Source organism: Anabrus simplex, chromosome 14 (genome assembly GCF_040414725.1).
Source record: "Anabrus simplex isolate iqAnaSimp1 chromosome 14, ASM4041472v1, whole genome shotgun sequence".
In the NCBI taxonomy this organism is placed as follows: Eukaryota; Metazoa; Arthropoda; class Insecta; order Orthoptera; family Tettigoniidae; genus Anabrus; species Anabrus simplex.
Window position 1 is genome coordinate 85,710,485 of NC_090278.1, and position 22,659 is coordinate 85,733,143.

The 22,659-nt window shown below is 38.8% G+C and overlaps 2 protein-coding genes across 2 annotated transcripts in view; one reads left to right on the forward strand and one right to left on the reverse strand.

Moving 5' to 3' along the window:
- 5-HT2A (5-hydroxytryptamine receptor 2A) overlaps positions 1–5,602 on the reverse strand; it is a 146,279-nt gene extending 140,677 nt beyond the window's left edge. The window contains exon 1 of the mRNA XM_067158373.2: positions 4,882–5,602. Coding sequence (XP_067014474.2) covers positions 4,882–5,602 — 721 coding nt within the window. The remainder of the gene's footprint in view (positions 1–4,881) is intronic.
- Positions 1–22,659, forward strand: part of LOC136885619 (26S proteasome non-ATPase regulatory subunit 1) — a 416,036-nt gene that overhangs the window by 239,952 nt on the left and 153,425 nt on the right. The gene's annotated exons all lie outside the window — the stretch shown is intronic.

Consider the following 22,659-nt stretch of genomic DNA (forward strand, 5'->3'; position numbering starts at 1 on the left):
AGTTGTAGCTGAATAGTTAATTGGTTGCAAAGTTATTGACAAATAATTTCTTTTTATATATTGAGCGGAGAATGCCCCTTGTGGTACAGTTTTCATTTTTTGGGGTATAATTAAGCAGACTAGTCAAAAATATTCATGCAGTCGGGTATAAATGATTAAAAATTATTATATATTATTAGAGATTTGTTTTTCAGTTATTCATTGAATAGGCAAAAATCTAGTTTCGTGCTAGTTCAGAGGAGTAAAAATATGAAGGTTACGTTCATCTGACAATAAAATGCAGAAGGACATTTAATTCCTGTACATATTCGAACATTCTCTTAAATTTTCAGGTGAATCCTATAAGAACTCTGTCGTAAGGAGCACTTTATGCTTGGCAAAGAGCTGAAAACGTTTCAAGGTAGATAAAAGCAATTGAAAGTTTTTAGAAGCGTACTTGCTTCAAAATTGCCCTGGACTGTAAATTACTCCCTCAGATGTCTTTCTCCTCTTACGCACAGCGTAGGCCTACTGAAATCCTAGTCCGAAAGAACTTTGTCTGACAGCGTCGGGGAAAGAGGCGTGGGTTTTGCTCTATATATGTCAAACCGCTCCCCTTTAAATACAGCATTGAGAGCTTTAAATATTGCATTAGGGAAAACATTGGTGTCGTGATTTGGGAGATTTTAAAGGTTAAAACTGAAAATTGTATTTTTTGATGGAAGATCACATTTCAGTCATGAGTCCTCGTAAAGAGAAAACGCAGGCTTGCTAATCTTAAAGCATAGCTTGTATACATTTAGAAGAGCGAGTATATGCCTTATAATGGGTCGTTTAAATTGGTTACACTAGAATTAGTTTGTGTCAAACTCTCTGTACGCTGCTGTTTTGTTTTGAAGCAGTGTTACGTCACGTTATGTATTGCTGTATGTCATTGTCAGTCGTATTTCATTTACACCATGTATATAAACTAGTAACTGTCCCGTCAACCGCAATTCGTTCTCGTCGCAACTCATAACTCTCTCCTTCTGTTTGTAAATACCTGGTTTAAAGAAATACTTTAAAAAAATCGCTTGCCCAATATTGTATGCGCTACCGTTATAAATTAGAGAGATAAATTCTGCATGTATGACCGGGCAGGGTTGTGATTCCGGTAAATTCTAAAATTGACAGACTTGTTTACCTCAAGTCTTTGTCGACAAACTCATGAAACGCTTGTAAAGTTCGCATAGTTTATGCTAGACAAAACGGCGATGTCAATTTTACGGTTCTCTCCAGTCCTCTTCGGCAAGATGATTGAGATGCTCATAGAAAAGAAACATCGCTCGTCAGGTTTATTTCATCTTCGTATAGTAAAGGCAACCATTGTCCTCTCAATCCTGCTGTTCTTTTCACTTCCTTGTATTTTTTACATTCTTGAACTATGTCTTCCTTGGTCTTCCTCTTCCTGTATTTTTTACATTTTTGAACTATGTCTTCCTTGGTCTTCCTCTTCCTTTCTGTCCCAGAATTTTTCCTTCACAGACGTTTACGAGGAAGTCGTCATATCTCAGGATATGACCCGCAAGTTTTATCTTCCTTCTTCCCCTATTCTTTATCAGTCTCTGTTGTTCATTGAATTCCTTTAGAACATCTCGATTCGTCTTTTTTTTCTTCAGTCCAGCATGTCCTCGTCATTTTCCCCCAAATCCACATTTCATTGGATTTCAATGAATCTCTTTCGTTTTTAGTTTCAGTAGTCCAGCTCTCAGCACCGTAAAGTAGTACACTCCAGATAAAGGCTTTTTTTTTCTTTCTAAACTTACATGGGTATTTGTTGAAAGACTTCTTTTATTTTGAAAGGCTTGTTTAGCAAGAGCTATTCTTCTTTTGATTTCCTTGGTGCATATATTGCTTCCTAAGTAACAGAAATGTTGCGCTTGTTCTATTTTGGTATTTATTATTGTTATGTTTGTATTAACTTCCCTGCCATTTTTGCTCGCAATTAAAATTTTGCTTTTCTTGCTAGATTTATTTGTCCTGACAAATTTTACAGAGGCGTGCTATTCTTGAGCTCCAAAATATTCCTATCCATTAACCCTGGCTGGTAGGTTATTGATGTCCTAGATACCGATATGAAAATATATTTAAAAACGTTTGGAATAAACTAAAACCACACATCATCATCATTTTCTAAAGGCTAAGCCTTGTCACTGCAACCATTTATTTTTTCTCTCTGCAATTCGTTTCATCTGTGCGTAACCTTGGCACCCCATGCTCTTCCGGTATATTCTGGCGTGGATTTCCTCTGGCCTTCTTACCCGGTACCATAACGAGTGGAACCTTCTGCTCGCTATGCCAGTATTCTGCCTTCAAGTATATTCTGCAAGAAATTGTTTTGTTGGAAAAGATGACCAAATGCCCATATTTTTCTCTTCTTTACTGTTGCTAGAAAAAGCCTCGGGAGTGTTTATTTCTTTAAGCACTTCATCGTTGGTTTTCCTGTCGGTCCAGCTGGTTCTTGTCTTTCTTTCCCATAGCCACATTTCCGCCGCCTGTAACCGTTTCTCGTCCTCCTTCAAGAAAGTTCACTCTTCTTTTACTTTTTCAAGTGCCCATATCTATTCCCCCAGACGTTTGCGATCACGCTGGAGAAAGCACGTGCAAGCCCAGTCTTTGATGTTTTGGTGGTGTACCAGCTCCTTGCCCGCGAGTTTTATTTGGAATTCGAACTGCGGGCGCCTTAGTGAGAAACCTGTGTCAGTGACACTAGCCTACCGTATCACACTCCCCGTGCTATCTGAATTCTTCTTGAGAAAACCTCCATTCGACAGCACAGATTAAAGAATGTATCCAGTGACAGAAATGTGAAGTCCAGACGAGAAAGCCTTGTAAGCAAATCGAAAAGTTCAAAAGTATAATATTTAAGTGAAAGTCTTTTAGGTCCCGTATTTAATTGTTCGTTCACCATTTCTTTTGTGTTGAACGATTTAAAAGCTCTCTAACTGCTGCCTGCAACTCGGTGATTGATTTCCACTGTCGAGCAGAAAATGCTAGAAAGGACTTTTAATAAATTGATATTTTGTAGAGTAGAGTAGAACAGAGGGAATGCTGCCGTTCTTGGCCATGGTGCCTCAACTCTGATAGCATGATAAATGTTGTTTACGTTAGAGAAAGTTTCTCGTGGAAGAATGGACATAATCGTCGCAGACAAGACACCAGCAACAGATTGAATTATTGTTGACCAATTCGTATGTACGGAAAGTATCAAAAGCAAGATCATGTAGACGATAAGACTTGGGTGTTATTTATGCGATTCCATTATGTTGTCCCGAGTACGATGTAACAGCTCTAACCAAACAAATTACCAGTTTTGTTAAGACGTCTTCATAAGTTCCTGGTAGGAACTGAGTTTACAAAGTTGAGATGTTTAACGTTATAAATATCTTGTGTCCTGAAAAATCACCCCCTGTGGGTGGGGGACGCAGACGAAGAATACGCACACGGTATCCCCTGCCTGTCGTAAGAGGCGAGTTAAAGGGGCGACCAAGAGATGATTGATTTAGAACCATGAAACTACTTGTGATTAGTACTATCACTCGAGAAACACCATGAGTCGCCTTCACTTGCCCCTATGTTAGGTACACAATAGGTTTGTGATTAGTAGCAGCACAGAGGGGTTCACTGTAGATTTACAGTACGTTTGATTAGTACCACTATATGCGTAACACCACGGGCTTATGTTGCCTGTGATTAGTACTCACTATGTGAGGAACATACATACATACATACATACATACATACATACATACATACATACATACATGTGAGGAACACCGCGGGATAGTTCGGATCCCTGTGATTAGTTCACCTATGTGAGGAACAACATAGGTCTGCGTTACCTGTGAGTAGTACAATAATGTGTGGAACACCGTGAGTCCACGTTACTTACGATTAGTACCGCTAGATGAGAAATACAATGGTTCTGCTTTACTAGCGATAAATACCATTATGAGGGTCCGGTGACCTGGATTTTGGATCCCTTTAGATAATGAGTATCATCCCAGTAATGAAGGCATTGTGAATTGTATCCACTGATTATTTTGTTTCACGATCATTTTTTCATCATTCGTTTTATATTGAAGTCATTGGATACATTTTGAAATTTTAATTTTCGTTCCGTTCACCTCGGTGTTAGACCCCTTTAAACAACAAACATCATCCTGAAAAATCTCGTAAACCGTATACTGTATTCTCGCCAATTGCTGAGAACACCATGATTTTATTAATTTGCAAAGTAGTATAGTAGGAATTATCTTTCAAATACATGTATTTGCTTATCCCTTACAGACCAGGCTCTCATGTTTGTGAGTGGTTTTTATACATGTAATTTGCTTTAGTGTTTAGCTGCTGTGGAGCTGGGACCAGTCTCACATAATTGTGAGGGTTGCGAGGGTCAAGTAGGCAGTGAATTTAGTTCACGGGGTTGGTTAATGTGAAATGGTTGAATGTTGCACTTGTTTATATAATGAGATAATGTTTAGCGATCTGCAAAGGTGGATTGTTATATTACGCTTTTGTGTGGTTTTACATTCACGTAATATTAAAAAGATATACATGCAACTGGGGATGATATTCATATGAACAAAATTATATATCTTCATGAAAGTGAAAATTTGCATTTGCTTCTACAAAAACGCTTTCTTATTCACGATGGCTCTTTTCCGTTTTCCTAAAGAGAGAATTCAGAATAGTTGAAATTTAGTTAGCTTGTTAAATGTAACCTGGTACACTCCTTGTGGGACGCAACTTATGTGCCTCAAACTGCAAACAACCGACGAAGATTCAACATGAAACGCAACTTACCTGCTGCCGCTTGGGCATTGCTGCTCTACACTGTACGTGGGAACCTGAGGTACTCACCGAGGAATCCTGGGATGGCTCCCAGGGGCATGACGAAGAGACTGACGAGGAGATCGGCAATGGCGAGCGAGAGGAGGAAGTAGTTGGTGACGTTCTGGAGCTTCCTGTCGAGACACACGGCTAGACAGACCAGGATATTGCCCAGCCCTCCGGCGATGATGAAGAGCACTGCGAACAGGAAGGTCCAGTCGTATTCACCCGTGAGCACATCTCCACCAGCACCAACACCACTATCACTTTCACTGACCACTTCCGGCAACACTACGCCCAACATCTGCACGGAACATCGCGCCACATCATCCAACCACGACGGGATCCCATGGCACTCTATGAGGTAGTCGAACGGCACGGCGGACAGACGCGGCAGCCTCACCCAATCCACCTCAATGCCACCTCCCAACACCACGCTGAGGGACATGCTGTGGTTCACACAACCCACGCACTTGTTGGCACCGAAACACTGGAAGAAATGGTCGTCCAACAGTCCGCTGCCGTTCATGACATCGCAGACCAGACCTTGGGGACCGTTCAGACTGCAGTTGGTACCACTGTCCCTGTACGGAGCCGTGGAATTGGGTTCTACGGTGGATATGTTGAACAGGCGACATAGGATATCTCCAATCCAGTTCGATAGCGCATCGCTGGTGATGTTGGTTATTGTCACGGATTTTTCTTCGTCGTGTTTGGAAGATCCACCCTGACCTTCAGAGGGACCTTCCATCACATCCTTCTTTTTCAATGGTAACAAAACTCACAATTTAATGCCTACCACTTGACAAGGGAACAACACTTTCCTTGCCCCCACACGCTTCACAACCATGCTGTGACACAAATTACCTGCACTGTTGACGGCGCCTCTAACATGATACCGTTCTACAACCGCGGTTGTGCTTTTCCCCCCACTGAGACAATTATTTCTTTATCTAATCGTTAGCTTAACATGCTATAAGTCGCGATACGCGGCCTTCGTTATCTTTACCTATCTGCACTGCTTATGTTACATCACTTCTCTTGGAACAAATTGGGGTCGAACTTGTGCATCCATGTATCCGTTTCTAATAGTATTTCTTGGTTGATGTGGAAAATCACCGCCGAATGTCGTATTATCCAACATGGAACTTTAGCTGTTGATTAACATGGCAGTTTCCCTTCTCCTCTTTATAGTTGGTGAATGAAGTTACTTAATAGTATTATGTTAAAATTAATGTGTCGCGATTCTCATGATCAGAGGATCACTTGCGTACTTTTTTGGAGATGGCGTTCTTATCCATTAGCGTGCACGTGTGATGAAACTCGTACAGGGATAACAGATGAAGTTATTCTTTTTGTGTATTTCTGTCGAATTACAATCACCGCCACCTGAAAAAAAAAGAAAGAATTGCATATAAATTTTACACTCTTAATGTGTTGTATGTCGCCAGTCTGACACCCCATACTCACAGTGAGAAGATTGCCCGAAAACAGAAATAGTCTGTCACCGGGCCGTCTGATTGTTGATAATATTTGGGTGAATTCAGTGTTTGATCATTTCCATGTTCAGTCGCTTAAAAACAAAAACAAATGATCGCGTGGTATTGTATAAGTTCCTCGCAGATACATTGAATGTTTGTTGTGGCTATCCATAGGGTTTTTAGCGTACATGGAAAGTGGTTTATATTTCGATAAATATATTGAATGAGAACAGTATACAGTGCTGTGCGGTCAGCAGACAAAGCAGGGGTCCCCATACTACGAAAAACATAAAAGTGTGCCGAAAGTTGAACGGCTAAAGAGCCCGGAAAGGTTTGAAATGGTGAGTCTTCACTTCCGGCCTAAAAACACCATAAAATCGCTTGTTCCTTTACTTGTTTTCTTTTTTATTCGAATCCTAGCACTGGAAATACTTAAGTTGTATATGAAATTTTATACGATAATGCTGGATTTAGAATGTTAAACTAGTAGCATTTCCTGTAATATTTTTTCCATGAAATTGCTTTTTGTACTCGAGTTGTTGTAGTAGGGGGTAGTACGTTTTTAACTTGACTTTATCATCACTTGTAGTCTTAAGCTAGTTGTAAGTTCAATGTATAGTATTGCAATTCGTAGTGTTAAGTACTGGAAATACTTAAGTCGTGTGTGAATTTGTATATTATGATGCTGGATTTAGACAGCTAAACTAGTAGTATTCCTTGCTTGTTGTACTATTTCTGTTGTTGTTGTTGTTGTTGTTGTTGGGTAATTATGTTAACTTTATTATTACATTACTGTAAGTGACCATTGCCATAGGGATATTTCCCATTTGCAGCGTACTTGTTAATTAAAAATAATAAATTAACTTAATTACATAATTCTTTCTGTAACGTGTTCCTTGGTTCAATACTCTCAAGCGTTTTGTGATTTTTCGAAAAATGTCCACACCGAATGTAGTTATAAGGGCTTAAGTGAAACTCTGCATTTTCTTATTAGTTTACGAAAAACGTAAAAATTAAGCAGTTTTCTCAATTGTGCCGAAAGTTGAAGGGCTAAAGGGTTCGTAGTGAAACAATCCACTGACTCACATTAGCGCTTGTAGGGTTAGAAAAAGGCAAACTGCCCTAATATAATCGATCGAATAACAACTGTTGAGAACTGGATCGTACTTTGTAGGAATAAATAAAGAATATATTCTCATACTTTATTATATTTTATTTACTTAAAATTCGTAGCTCATATCCCTGGGATGTTTTCATCATTCATTTCCTTGCCGGAAGGATTTTAGACTGACTACACATGCATGTGGGTGGAAAATCTGTTTAACCTCAGTCCAAAAGTAGTACCTCAACATCTATTAAGAAATGACTTCACTGTGCTCCTCATCACACCACTGATTGTGTTTGTTCCCCTGACTTCTCCGAGAATGTAAAAAAGTCTTAAAGCGCGTCACCGTCCTTGGGTTTAATTCCCGGTCAGCGCAAGTGCTTCTTGTTTAAAGGGGCGTAACATTTAGGTCATCGGCCCATTAGCGTAAGTAGAATATTGAAAATGAGAATATTTCGTTCTGCGTTTAGGGTTGCTGCTTGCCGTACCTCCAGAGCAACCTCATAATGTGGCGGATGGAGAAATAGATGGATACTTGTTACTTCATAGTTATATTCTGCGGTTCACACAGTTCTAATGACAACACAAGCCGAAGAGTGTCGTTCATGAAATAGTTTCTCAGCTCGGGGCCTTTAGCTGAAGCCTGACGTTGCTTCCACTTACTGTTCCATCTATCCTAGCCATTTTTTCCCACCTCGACGGTATTGGCTTTGTGAACCCTCGGGTTCTTCGTGTGCATGGTCTTTCCTTGTTTTTTGTCGATACCTTCATTTTTCGCAGGATTGCACCTCTTCCATCTGATGGTGTTAATAGAGGATACTTGCCAAGCTGTCTTTCGTCTTAAGACAACAGTCAGCACCACCACCCCCTCAAGTCTGACATACCGTTTGGAATATTTTGGGTCGTTCCATTCTTTCCAAGAAGTGTGAAGTGTTTTGGGGCCTGGAGTATCATATGCTAAGACATCACACCTACCGAACGCCGGGCTGAGTGGCGCTGGCCTTCTGACTCCAATTGGTAGGTTCGGTCCTGGCTCAGTCCGGTAGTATTTGAAGGTTCTCACATACGTCAGCCTCGTGTCGGTAGATTTCCTGGCACGTAAAAAGAACTGCGGGACTAAATTCCGGCACCTCGGCGTCTCCAAAAACCGTAAAAGTAGTTAGTGGAACGTAAAGCGAATAACATTGTTATTACACCTATCAAATAAGTGGCTGCATGATTTGGCTCAGGTAGCTATGAGCTTCCATTCGGGAGATGGTGGGTTCGAACCCCACTGTCGGCAGCCGTGAATATGGTTTTCCATCGTTTCCTATTTTCACACCAGGTCTTAATAAGGCCACGATCGCTTCCTTCCCACTCTTAGTCTTTACCTATTCCATAGTCGCCATAAGACCTATCTGTGTCGATGCGACTTAAGGCATATTGAAAAAAAAAATCACACCTTCGCCACCTGTTTTTGTGTCGACCCAATCGTGTGATGACAGTGTTCTCAAAAGTAGAAAATGAACAATGTTAATAACTAGTTTCATACCTGCCAACTTTCCCGATTCAGGCGGGAGACTCCCGATTTTCGACAGTTTTTCCCGCCTCCCGAATATTCCATCTTTTCTCCCGATTTTTGGGTGAACTTCAAACAGTTGTTTTCAAATCCCTCCATTTCAGCTTTTTTACGTCAGTGGCCGGAAGTCCTTCGCTCAATGGCCGCTTTCAAACGAAATATCGAAGTTTATTAATGCGAGAAATGTGCGCGAATGTGCGATGTTTATTGAAACCTGTATATCGCGACGCGCATATCGATTGTCAATCTCTCGTTCTCGCGTGCTATGTTCGTGTTCGTTCACGTCAGTCTAGTCGATTCCATCCTCTTTGGTCGATTCTAGAGACTTAGTCGCTTTCTTAGTAATATAGTGACATAATTTCAATGATAACGACGGGTGACTTTTCTAGAGATTTTAGAAGCCATTTGGAGACAATTCTGACTAATTTTAATTTATCTCAATATAAATAAAATGTTTTGTCTGTACATTGCTCAGAATTTAAAAAGAATGATGTTTCCGTACCGGTCGTGGCCATATTAACAAGGAGAAATAAGTTTTAATTTTCCGTAATTTCTGTCTGTCTGTCTGTCTGTCTGTCTGTCTGTCTGTCTGTCTGTCTGTCTGTCTGTACGTGCGCAGGCTCATCACGAGAAAACGGCTGAAGAGAATTTAATGAAAATCGGTATATAACGTCGGGGAATAAGTTGCTACAATCTAGGCCATAAATAATGTTATTCGCGCTGAGTGAAATGGTAGTTTAGGGGAAGGCCTAAAATTTAATTCTCAAATATTTATGTTATTATTGGCCCTAATGATAAATACTACATAACTAAAGTTATATATTATTAAATTTTCTATCATTTATGTCTTATACATTTTTACCGTACCGGCTGTGATAACAGAGATATTCATGAATTTAGATTTTATTATTATTATTATTATTATTATTATTATTACTATCATTATTATTATTATTATTATTATTATTATTATTATTATTATTATTATTATTTTGCTAAGTCCATATCAGCGCCGATGTACGAGAAAATGGGTGAACAGAATTGTATGTAAAGTCAGGGAATAAGGAACTACAGTCTATGCTATAAATAATTTTATTCACTCTGTTCGAAATGGTAGTTTAGGGGAAGGTGCCAAAAATTTTTTTAAATTACCTATCTAAGTGGTCATATTGAAAAATACTACATAACAAAAGTTACAGAGAATGCAATTTCCGATTATTTGTCTTATTCAGTTTTGCAAGAGATTGATTGATTCGTGTAACTTACACTTCTCAGGGACATTTTTTGCCCCTTGTTAAGGGCATCATCAACCTTTAGGTAACCTTAAGTTCATATGTCTGAAACATTATCTATTCATACATGGATTAATGTGTAACATACTTTTCATTGTAATCCATATATGAATAGATAATGTTTCAGACATTTGACCTTAAGGTTACCTACAGGCTGATGATGCCGTTAACAAGGGGCGAAACATGTCCCTGAGAAGTGTATATAGTATTATGTAGATTTCATCCACGAAGCACATGGCTTGTATTGAATAGGTGGTAATAATAGAATAAATTATTTTTGTGATAATTTGCTTATTCAGTTTTACTGTTCTGACTACAATAATATTGGTGGTGATGGTGATTAAATTTTGAAGATTATAATAATGAAGAAAGTCATGAAGGAACGATCGCTTGAATAATACCACAAGAGGGAGTCATGAAAGAAAGGATGACTCACTTTACATTAGATGCTCTAATATCACAGATTCAGAAGAAAACTAAATGTGAAGGCCTCCAATATAGAAAGCTCATAAAATTGATCAACAATAGCATTACATTGACCATTGTTTGTTGTGATGTGCTTTGTGTATTCTGCTGCCATTTATCTACGATAGACGGGATTACTGCTGGGTTTCAAGTATAACAGCCTGCCTGAATACTGGCGGGAAGAAGCTGGGGAGTGGGGAGTTAGATCTCTCTTCTTTAGCATGCCATTCTTCTGGTTCATAAATTTTCTGATACTACTGGTACGTTACACACTGGATCATCATAGTATTCCAGCTATTTGATCCCTACTCGGAGGTAGTGATTTGAATGAGCAGTGTGCACACTTAAACAGAATAATTACACAAGAGTGTTTGCGGCTGTCTGCAGCCTGGTCATTCTAGCTCTGAAACTTTGAACTGTTAGATTGACACTGTAGTACCTTTCGCTAAAAGTGAGAAAATGTGCTGTTTTCATTTTATCGAATATTTCGTATGAAATCATTGCTTTTAATCACGACATTCATACTGGCGTCGTTGTAATGAGATGTTGACTTCAGTTGGGAAAACTATAAGGACAGTCTTCCTGAGAATTCCGTAGTGAAGCACGGGTACATCAGCTAGTTATTTGATCCAAATAGCATTGCGCTTCGCATAATTGCGCGGGTGCTTGATGCAATATATTAATCTATGCATTTGCTAAGTAATGGCATCTAAGTGCATGACTGATTCACACATCTGGAGCATGAGTTCATACTATTTTCGGTAGGCTTATCAGAGACCGATCATCCCACTCATGCACTTCCTGTGAGGGAATAGATATGTGTAATTTTTAGCCTTGTAGCCTCGTATAGCAACAGTCGGGCTTTGAGACAATAAGTGTTATAAATATATCGTAGTACTGTGTTGCACAAGACATGTAGAATAAGCAATTTTGACCAATTGTATCTCCTGATTTCTCCTGATTTTTCCTGATTTAAAAATCAAAATCTCCTGATTTTTGGTTTTGTAAAGTTGGCAGGTATGCTAGTTTGCATTTATTCCCCGACACCTCAGTATTGTTTTTACGGATATGATTACTTTTTAAATAGTCACAGTAGTGTTTTAGAATTTAATGATACTGCTTGGGAAGATACAGTGGGAATGTGATTGAGGTTATGAATTCGCGTTTTGCTTGGGCAAGATACAGAAGTGTCTAAAACCATAGCGCTTAGAAGGGTTCGTATGGATATAAAAGAACAATCCAATAATAAACGGCGTCTGAACTTGTTAGTTCCTTATTTACTTTACCTTTCTGATAACATATCATGCTATGGTTGATCGAATAAACTCTCTATCATTAACATTTCAGTAAAAATACCCCAGGTTTCTTCTGAGGACTGACGTGCTTAATGAATAAACACACTTGTAACCCTTATCTGTATATACAAAAATGAAATGACTTCTGCTTGTCCGCTTTCCAAAATGACAATGTCTAAACTGGTGGGAGGAATTTCGCGATAGTTTGCACAAACGTTATGATTATTAATTGGAATTATTATATTAATTTACTTTAAAGTACCAAGAAGAGGCACGAGAAGCATTTCAGTTTTAAATCCGCGTATGTAATATGTAACAGTATAGTTGACAGTGAACGGAAATAACAAGGAGTTGGCTATGGTGGATGTAATGCGGACCTCTTGTGGGGGTCCCCCTTGGAGTTGGAGTGTTCTTTGCACCAAAACTCTCATTCTCTACTCTGCATGTGTGTTCGAAACATACTTGGACATCTTTCAAAATCAATAACTAATGTCTGGCCATAGAGCTGCTAGTCCAGCTGACTGTCCGCCTACCTTCTCTTGAAAACATTCAGGCACTTTAGAACTTTTTTGCTTTGCCTCAACGGGGCATTAACCGCCAATGTCTTGCAATTGACGAGCCCACTGTCAAAACACTAGTAATTTCGCGATGGAAAAAGCGTAGAGAGATTGAATATATTACATCGAAGTGTCTTGCGCAGTCACTCATCGTTAGATCAACAACGGGGCACCGGCTAGTTACCGATATATAAAAATTCAGTCACAAATGTGAACTTCTTGAGTGAGGATCTAGTTAACGGAATGATGCAGTGCCATGGTTTCACTCTTCTCGAGTGTATAAATCATTCCCGTTCCTTCCTCTCCCGTTTAACACACATTCACTTCCCTCTTTCAAAAGACAGCCGAAAATAAATCAAGGTTCATTGGAAACCCCCCTCCCTACACTCTCATTGTTTATACAGAACAAGCAAATACATACAGCAGTATTGTGTTCTCCGAGTAACAGTGATTCTGACAGGGTCGACCAACATCTAACTAGGATACAGGTTTATACAGAGAAGAGCTTCTGAATGTACCCATCACGAGCTGCTGTAGGATGTTTGCCCCACACATCCGTTGCAGCACCTGTTTTAGTTTAATGAAATGGAATATGGCTTTTATTGCCGGGAGTGTCCAAGGACATGTTCGGCTCACCAGGTGCAGGTTTTTGATTTGACGCCCGTAGGCGACGTGCGCGCCGAGATAAGGATGAAATGATAATGTATTATGCTATTGGCTTTACGTCGCACCGACACAGATAGGTCTTATGGCGGCGATGGGACAGGGAAGGGCTAGGACTGGGAAGGAAGCGGCCTTGGTCTTAATTAAGGTGTGAAAATGGAAAACCACGGAAAACCATCTTCAGGGCAGCCGACAGTGGGTTTCGAACCCACTATCACCCGAATACTGGATACTGGCCGCACTTAAGCGACTGGAGCTATCCGAGCTCGGTAAGAAATTATAATGAAGACACACACACCCAGCCCCCGTGCCAGCGAAGTTAACTAATGATGGTTAAAATTCCCGAAACCGGGACCCTTGTGACCAAAGGCCAGCACGCTAACCATTTAGCCATGGAGTCGGACCTAGTTCAATGATGCTATATATATTACTTTTTTGTAATTCGTTATGAAGCTATTTGCCCTCATGGTAGTTTACCTTGTACTTTTACGAAAGAGCTAGTAATACTGGAGTATATAAGATATGCTATTCTTAAAATCTTTTAATTTATATTATATATTTGCGAAAGTTACAGCAATTTTCACTCTGAATTTGGATGGAATGGAGAGGAAAGATTGTGTACAAATATATTACGTTTATTATGTTTGGTTATGTTTAGCTGATCTAGTGACAGTGATCGTTTTTGACACTCATGTGAAGTTGCTGGAGGACAATTTCTGCTTTTCTTGGGGGAGGGGGGAGGTTCTTCAAGACTTTTTGTCGTTTAATTAGACCTAATATTTGCCAATGTGTATTGTATCTTCTTTCTTACTTTATTCACTTCAGCAATTCTCTTTTCCTCCACACATGTTCTGTAATCAATAGGATATTTCGAATAAAACGTTTAGGTTTATATTCCTTTATCACAGAACTGAAGAACTTGCATCTACCTTGTGAGAATATCGATATCATTATACACAACATGCAAACTTTTGAATTTTTTTTTTTCATGAAAATGCATTTTCCCATCACTCGAAATAACTTGGGACTAGAAAGTGGCTTCATGTTTCGTACGAGAAAAAGAAATATATCGCGATTAAGGAAAGAAACGTTTCTTTGATCGTAATGGGTTTTTAGAATGACAAAGACACCTTCAAGCATTTTGTAGAATGGAAAATCTTTTCCTTGGAAGCTCTCTCCAGACATCAATCCTGTTTATTTTCGGTACATTTCTAGTCGTGGGAAGTTATATCTGCTATGGCATATTGAAAGAAGTTCAATGTTATTGGGTTTTCGTCCCAGTAACTACTTGTTTACGGTTTTTAGAGCCGCCGAGGTGACAGAGAACTTTCTCTCGCGTGAAGTTCTTTCACGTACCTGTAACTTGAGCACATTTAAATACCACTTTAATGGGCCAGGATTGAATCCGCCATCTTGAGCTACTCAACCCGGCATAGCAATAAGACAGGTGCCTGGGGACCTCCAATAGGTACTCTCTTTCCATTAAGTTTCATTACATAAGTTGACACTGAAAGGTATGGCTTCCTTCTTAACAAAAGATTCAAAACAACAACGGTCGACAGTAGAGTTATTTAACACCTAAATTATTATTATTATTATTATTATTATTATTATTATTATTATTATTATTATTATTATTATTATTATTATTAACCTCCGTACTTCGACATAGCGATATTTCCATCTACAAAAATCCACAGAAGCCTTCTTGCGCACTCTGTACACTCGAAGATCGACGCCAACTTGAAACGAGGTATTGATGAATTTGATGGGAATGAAATTGCTCGTTTGGTCTCCCCTGAAATTTAAAGCAAAAGAATGTTTGCTTGGCAGCTTGGGTGATCTGTCAAGAAAGGCTTTGCATAAGAAGGAAAAAGGATAAACAGAAACAACTCTATGAACACACCATCAATTGTGTGTCTTTCTTTCTTCCTCTCCTTCTCTTGAAACCCCCACCACCATTACCACTGCTTTCATTTCTTCGTCTCTCCTCCCAGCCTTTTGTATTTCTTAACAATCTGGCGTTTGTTACCGCCGAAACCATTTACCGACTCGAACCTGAGTATTTTGCCTCCATGTGTTAAGACTGACGTGTTTTCGCAGTCCTGTTTATTTTAATTCTAAAGTCATCTGTTATTTCTGGGATGTTGAAAAGTCAGCTGATGGCAATACGTCACTCGCGAATCGCAGAGCATTTTTCATTCAGTCGTTCCGACGGGAAACTGTTATTTTGAACCTCTTGCGATTTTTTCAGTCATTTTAAGAATTTTGTTACGTGAATGTAGGAAATAGGTTCAAAAGGGCGATTTTCAAAATATTATCATATTTTTCATAAAGAAAATTATACTGATATCTGCTGTAGTTTTTAAGTTATGATTAGACCTGGGATTTTGAGACAAATGTCTATTTTGTTCCTTAAGAAATAACATGACAATTTAAGAATACGTTGAAGTTTCATAATGAATCCCTTACATTCGTAGAGTTTTGTACTACCCTAAAATGCCTGTTTGGACCGTTAGAGCCTATTTTACTGTGTTAGTGCCTAAAATGCCTATATTTTACATTTAAAATAAAATTCAACATTGTAACTTTTACAATCATATAATTTACATCCCTGAATGAAAAGTAGGGGTTTTAGGGGATGAAATAAGAGAATGGATGGGGAAAAGATAGACTTACGTAGCGAAACTGAACTGAACATTTTCCTGCGCCCCTCTAACATCTGTGAGTGTGGACCATTCTGTTTCTGCTTTCAAAATATTTTTTACGGACAAAAGATACAGCCTGACTGTGGAAAATTAGGAGAAATTATTGTTAGGTACTGTAAAGAAAACTACTAATGAAAGTGCTGTAGAAATGTTCTTCACAAATAATTAAACAAATGCTCCTTTCGCGTTTACATCCTTATAGGAAGCCTGCAGTGCCTGACTTTAGTATTAAGGTTTTAGTTCAGTACTGATTGTAATTTTTCATTTAACCGGTAAGTGTTTGTGATGAATGTCTTTCCAGTTCTGTCTTAATTTTTTTAGTTATTTTTGTTAAGGATACCACGTTTCTTAAAGTAAAAGAAGATCTCTCTACAGTTTAAGTGTATATTGTAATATTTTAAAGTCTATTTTCTGTCTATTTACACATTTTAAAGCATATTTAAGTGCCTATTTCTCTTTTAAAAGCCTACTTGTTTTAAAATCCTATTTCAGGTGCCTAAAACTATTTCAGAGCTTAAAATCCCAGGTCTGGTTATGATGTAGAAAAAGCAAGAAGCTACAACTTATTTTTAACATGTCAGGGTGTGGTATGTGCCAGTTTGTAAACCAGTCTTTATTGCTTATTTCCCACAAACTACATTTTCAAGAACCATTTCCCTGATAACTCAGAAACTAACATAAACCTATTAAATTTGTTGATCCTATTTGTGTAAATTTGATCTATAATATCATGCAAAATCACTTCCTTGTGTTGATAAGTTCCAGATATTAAATACAGGTTTAAAATTCTGAAAAACGCCAGTGCATTGCTTTTAGCACAAAAATAAAAATTATTTATTAAACAATGTGCTGGAAAACGGTTAACAAATAGAAGAGTTACGAGGAAACGGTGCATTCTTGCACAGTTGACAGCCACCATTTTGAATTTGGAAAAGAGAAAGGCTCTTAAAACTTGTTCGAATATTACAGTACTATTTTTCTGATGCAGTAATTTCCACCGAGCGAGAGGCTCCGTGGTTTGGCCACGTAGCTGTCAGTTAACATTCGGGAGACAGTTCGAACCTCACTGTTGGCGGCCCTGCAGATGGTTTTCCGTGGTTGCCCATTTTCACGCCAAGAAAATCTTGGGGCTGTACCTTACTCAAAGGCACGATCGGTTCCTTCCCACTCTTAGCCCTTTCCTGCCCCATAATTGCCATAAGACCTATCTGTGTCGCTGTGACTTAAAGTAAAAAAAAAAAAAAAACACTTAAACATGACGCTTCGATTGTGTTGGAAAGAAAAAATAAAATTTGTGCATAGAGATGCGTATTTTAAACACATATCCTAACTTTATTACTTGATTTGAAAATAGATATTATAACCTCTTTGGTGATGCCATGCTTTTCATGTTCCACTCCATTCAAGTTATCTAAATGACATGAAAGGCCGAAGCCATAATGATAGGTGGTGGGGATGACCTCGCTCCAACCAGTACATGCATGGCAGACAACAAGGGTTGACGATAAATTGTATTGACAAGTGCTGAAAAAAAAAAAGAAGTGCCACTGCTCTACAGTGAGTTTGCCTCGTGGAGAGCACTTTAAAATAAAACACGTCGATAAGTGAGATGGGAGTCATCTGTGTTACTGTGTTTTCTGAGACATGTAATCTTCATGTTTTAAAGCCCAGTTGGGGGGTTCATATTTAAGGAAGTATTCGTTCCAAGACTAAGAAACTTCGTTCACGTTTTAACTTCAACTACGATAAAATACAGATATATTACTTACCAGTCCCCAGTTCATCAACGAGACGAGTATACAAATAGCAATGTATGTCAAATTTCTATCTCAACTTTCACGGAATAAGTCATACTTCTCTTTGTGCAAGTTGGTTACGCAAGTACCTTAGAAGTATATTGGGAAAGTATTTTAACCTATTGAATTTGAGCTTTCAGAAAAGGAACAATTTTACTCTCGAAATTTTGGATGTGTTTAGTGCCAAACTACAAAAATTTTACAAGAAATTGTACCTCTCTTTATAACTTTTAGGCTATTAAAGAAATGTATTGAGTTTGACTGCCCCTCTAATGCTTCTTGACAAATATTTACCTGAAGATTAAAAGAACGTTGTTTACGATCATGTTACGTTAGCTGACAGCTGAGAGGTGGCATCATGTTTTAATAGGCATTTAAAATACACTTCTGTTGCGGGTACATAGACTTTTTAAAAAAAATTCAGGAAAGCTTAATTCCATTCAATTCAATCCATTCAAAGAATAAGGGGAGAAAGGTATACTTAAATATTGCATTTTTCAGTTTTTTTTCTTTATATTTTCGTCCTTAATCTGGTAATTTAAACAAAAATTATCTCCATTAAGCTATTTCATAAGATATCTTTGTGTATGTCACTCACTACGTCCTGCTTTGCCATGTGCTTAGTTGTCGATCTCCGTGGCTAACTTTGGGGTGGTTCCTATGATCGATTCCCGGTCGGGTCAGGCATTTTACTTCTCTGGCTCTAGGATTGAGTGCGTGTCATGTTTTCAACATTATATTTCATCCTGGGTAGGTCCTCATCCTCCCAGACCTCTCCGGAGGTCATACGCTATTATTATTATTATTATTATTAGTAGTAGTAGTAGTAGTAGTAGTAGTAGTAGTAGTAGTACATGTAGGCAGTTGTAGCCTTTGCAGAATAAAAGCGTATAAACGAAAAGAATATGCCGGCCCCGCGGTGTAGTGATAGCATGCCTGCCTCTAACCCGGACGCCCCGGGTTCTATTTCCGGCCAGGTCAGGGGCTTATACCTGGATCTGAGGGCTGGTTCGAGGTCCATTCAGCCTACGTGATTACAATCGAGGAGCTGTCTGATTGAGAGAGCGGCCCCGGTCTAGAAAGCGAAGGATAACGGCGGAGAGGATTCGTCGTGCTGACCACAGGACATCTCATAATCTGCAGGCCTTTGGGCTGAGCAGCGGTTGCTTGCCAGGCCAAGACCCTTCGCGGCTGTTGCCCCATGGGGTTTGGATTTAGCTGATTTTTAAACGAAAAGACGATAAACGTGTACGAATGAGGTTCACATACTTTAAGGTTCAGCTGTCACGGTCGGTATGAGACGGTCAAACTGACAAAAAAACCGAGCTAATAAACTGTAGTGCCTAAACGCTTCGGCTCCATTGCATCACCGCTCAGATCTGTACGTGCCATTTCCAAGTACATTTGAGTGTGCCCAATTGAAAGACGAAGGTAAAGATATCTTTGTTATTGCTAGGCATGTCCAATTTCTTAATATTATTTCCTGAATGGTAATGAATGCAGGTATGTTTTCGTATGTGAAATTTCGTTTAAGTTGTATTTGTAGTTGTTAGCTGTAGCAAAATTGTATCTTTCGCTTTAACGACGGCGTTAGATACTGCTCCACTAATATTTTTTTCTCCATTGGCGTACCGGGTTTAAAACGGTCGCCTCTTGAATATTTCATATTTTCCTTTTTATTCGAAACTTCAACCAACACACACTAGAACTTTGTTGTAATTACATCCAAGAGGCCTGATAAATTGTGTCGTTGAAATGGGGACTTAAGCTGTCAGTCGAGTGAGGTGGAAAATGATGCAGATCAAAGCTTAATTAGGCTTATTTTAGATGTTTGACATTGAAGTGTGTACAACATATACTACACTATTAAATTTCATAAGAGTGGTGGGAGTTGGAGAGGGGGGGGGGGGTAGGATTTTTTTTTTTTTTGCTATTTGTTTTACGTCGCACCGACACAGATAGGTCTTACGGCGACGATGGGACAGGAAAGGGCTAGGAGTGGGAAGGAAGCGGCCGTGGCCTTAATTAAGGTACAGCTCCAGCATTTGCCTGGTGTGAAAATGGGAAACCACGGAAAACCATTTTCAGGGCTGCCGACAGTGGGATTCGAACCTACTAGGTAAGGAATTTGGCTGGACGCGAACCCCGACTTATAAATATTCAAGGGACAATAGAGATCTTAAAATATTTTAGATCGTTAAAAGTCCTTATCGAAATTGGGGTTTAAAATGACTCTATCTACAAGATAGATGCGTTACTTATGAGGAATATGTCGGTACCTCAGAATATCTGACGCTGTAGACAAGGTGTCTTTGTAAGCTAACAAATTTGTACTGTATAATTAATTAATTGAACATCTTTGTTAGAAGAGATATAATGATATGTTAGGACACATGTGAAGACGTTCACGACTTGTTCATTTAGTTTTTGACTAGTTTAGTTCGGTAATTGGATTGACCTTCGGTCCGCAGGACTTCGGGTTCTGTTCCTGGCTGGGTCGAGGAATTTTACTTTGGTCAACTCCTCTTCTTTCACAAACAGCCATCACACAACCAGCCGCCACATAAACACGCATAGTGAATACGTCACTGCGCATACGTTTGCGTCAGGAAGGGCATCCGGCTGCAAAACAGGGCAAAAACCATGGAAAGTGTCCACACCAGAAAACTGAGAAAACGGCATTAATAATAAATTTAAGCATTGCGAACATACGTGTCTACGAGTGCTGAAAATATAAACACGAGTTATTCAAGGTACAAGTGTCTGGTGTAGCCTACAGATAATAAACTACACGTGACTGTTGCTTAGACTATAGGCTTAGTAATCGCAATCAACGGATACACCGACCGTCAACAAAAATAAACCCTCCTCGCCCCACTTCTTGAAGACATTTTGCGAAATCCGCTGCTTTACACTATTTTGACGTAACATTTTCTCTCTACTCTTCCTTGTGTAAAGAATTTCAAATAAAAGTTCCAGTCTGATATTTTCTTATATTTACCAGCTTTTATTGCAGACTTGGTTTGTACGTGATAAGCTCTCCTTTTCTGTCTCAGATAATTTACTTCTCTTCGTTAAAGGAATGTTCGTAAATATTTAGCTGGAGTACGCTGGATGAAGTGTTAAAAGCAGTGTATAGGATAGGCTTATTTTTAAACTGTTTTGTTGAGCGTTATGTGCTGGTATTATACACGACCAGACATCTGAATACAGTGTTTAGAGGAGTCAAGTCATGAATGACTCATACTCATATCTTAACTGATTTAAGTGCTGCCGTTGCTTATCTTACCTTTTGTTAGCATTACCGCTTTTAAAATCTGTTTGGAACACCACCCTGCTGAATTGCGCCTGTACGAGTGATTACTTCCAACATGCACTTTGCTAGAATGGTGAACTAGTAGGCTATTTGTAATGTGAACTCTTTAGTATCATCAGGACAGCCATAGCACTTTACAATGTATATGTATGAGCAATATTAGAATATGCAAACGTGGCATACTGTTCGAGGTGTAAAAATTGCAACATGTTAACTGAAAAAGTTAGGAAATATTTTGTGAGATTCCTATATTACAGTGAAACTCGTTTGTAGTCCCATATTTACAATTACTACAAATTTTGAAAAATCTGTAGTTAGTTTGGAAAACAGCAGAAAAATAAATGATGCAAAATTTATGTACAAATTCGTAAACAGTAGTCTAGTAATCACAAGAAGTATGGATTAGCTAAACTTCTGTGGGCCTCGCCGGAACACGAGAACATCAGCTGTATTCCCCACTCTGCAGAATATGTAATAGCTTCAACAAACCTCTCCCTTAAGATGTTATTATTTAATATCCAAAAACATTACAGGAACCTCATTTTACCAAAGTTATATTGGGATTGTAGTTTAAAACCATGACAAAGATAATTCTTATAAATTTAGTTTACAAAAATTTTGATAATGAATGTGAGAAATTGCACATAACATTGTCTCTTGAGTACATGATACAGCGGTTTTAAAAGTTCCAGGTTATAACCATTCAGGAGGCATTGTAAAAAAATACCGTCTCGTTTCAAACACTGGACACTCAAATATCAAATGATTCACTGTCTGAACTTTTTCCAGAAAAGCATAAGTTGCCGTCTGCAATGTTAAGTAGGCCCTAAGCGTTCCAAATAAGATTTAAATTTTCCATGACCAGTTAAAAATTGAGTTAAAACAAAGTTCGGCGCTAATGCTTTACACAATAGTCGATTTTGAACTTCCGGAAAAAATATTTCTCGCGTAACAGATCCTTTCAAACTAAATGTCCATAAAATATTCCAGTGATGTAACATATATTGCCTGATTTGTCTTTGAAAATAGCATATTGGAAATTCACGGTATGCAATATGCAAAAGAGACGTAGCAGTTGATTTAGCTAATGAGTCTGGTTTTTAACCCAGGGTGATGTATAGATGTGGAAACACTTCTGAACTGTTGCTCTGATATTGACAGCTATTGGATTTATGTCATATTTATCGTTTACTGAGTTCAGTGCAGCTTGTGAATCCCTGAGGAGCCGTATTCTTTTGTTGTTTAGGTTTACACCATTGTAACGCTCGCTCCAAGTTCTGCCTGAAAAATTGAGCATTTGGGAGAAAGTTTATACTGAACTGCAAATAAGATAAGAATCTACGTTAAGGAGCGAGGGGGTGCGCGGTGTGGGTCACGTATGTAGCTGTCAGTTCGCATTCAGACGAGAGTGGGTTCGAACCCCGCGAGACTGTTTTCCATGGTTTCTCATTTTCATACTGGGCAAGTGCTGGAGACGTATCTTTTTTAAGACAACGGTAGCTTCCTTCCCGCTCCTAATCGTTTCTTACCCCCATCGTCGTCATAAGACGTGTCGATGCCACGTAAAATAAA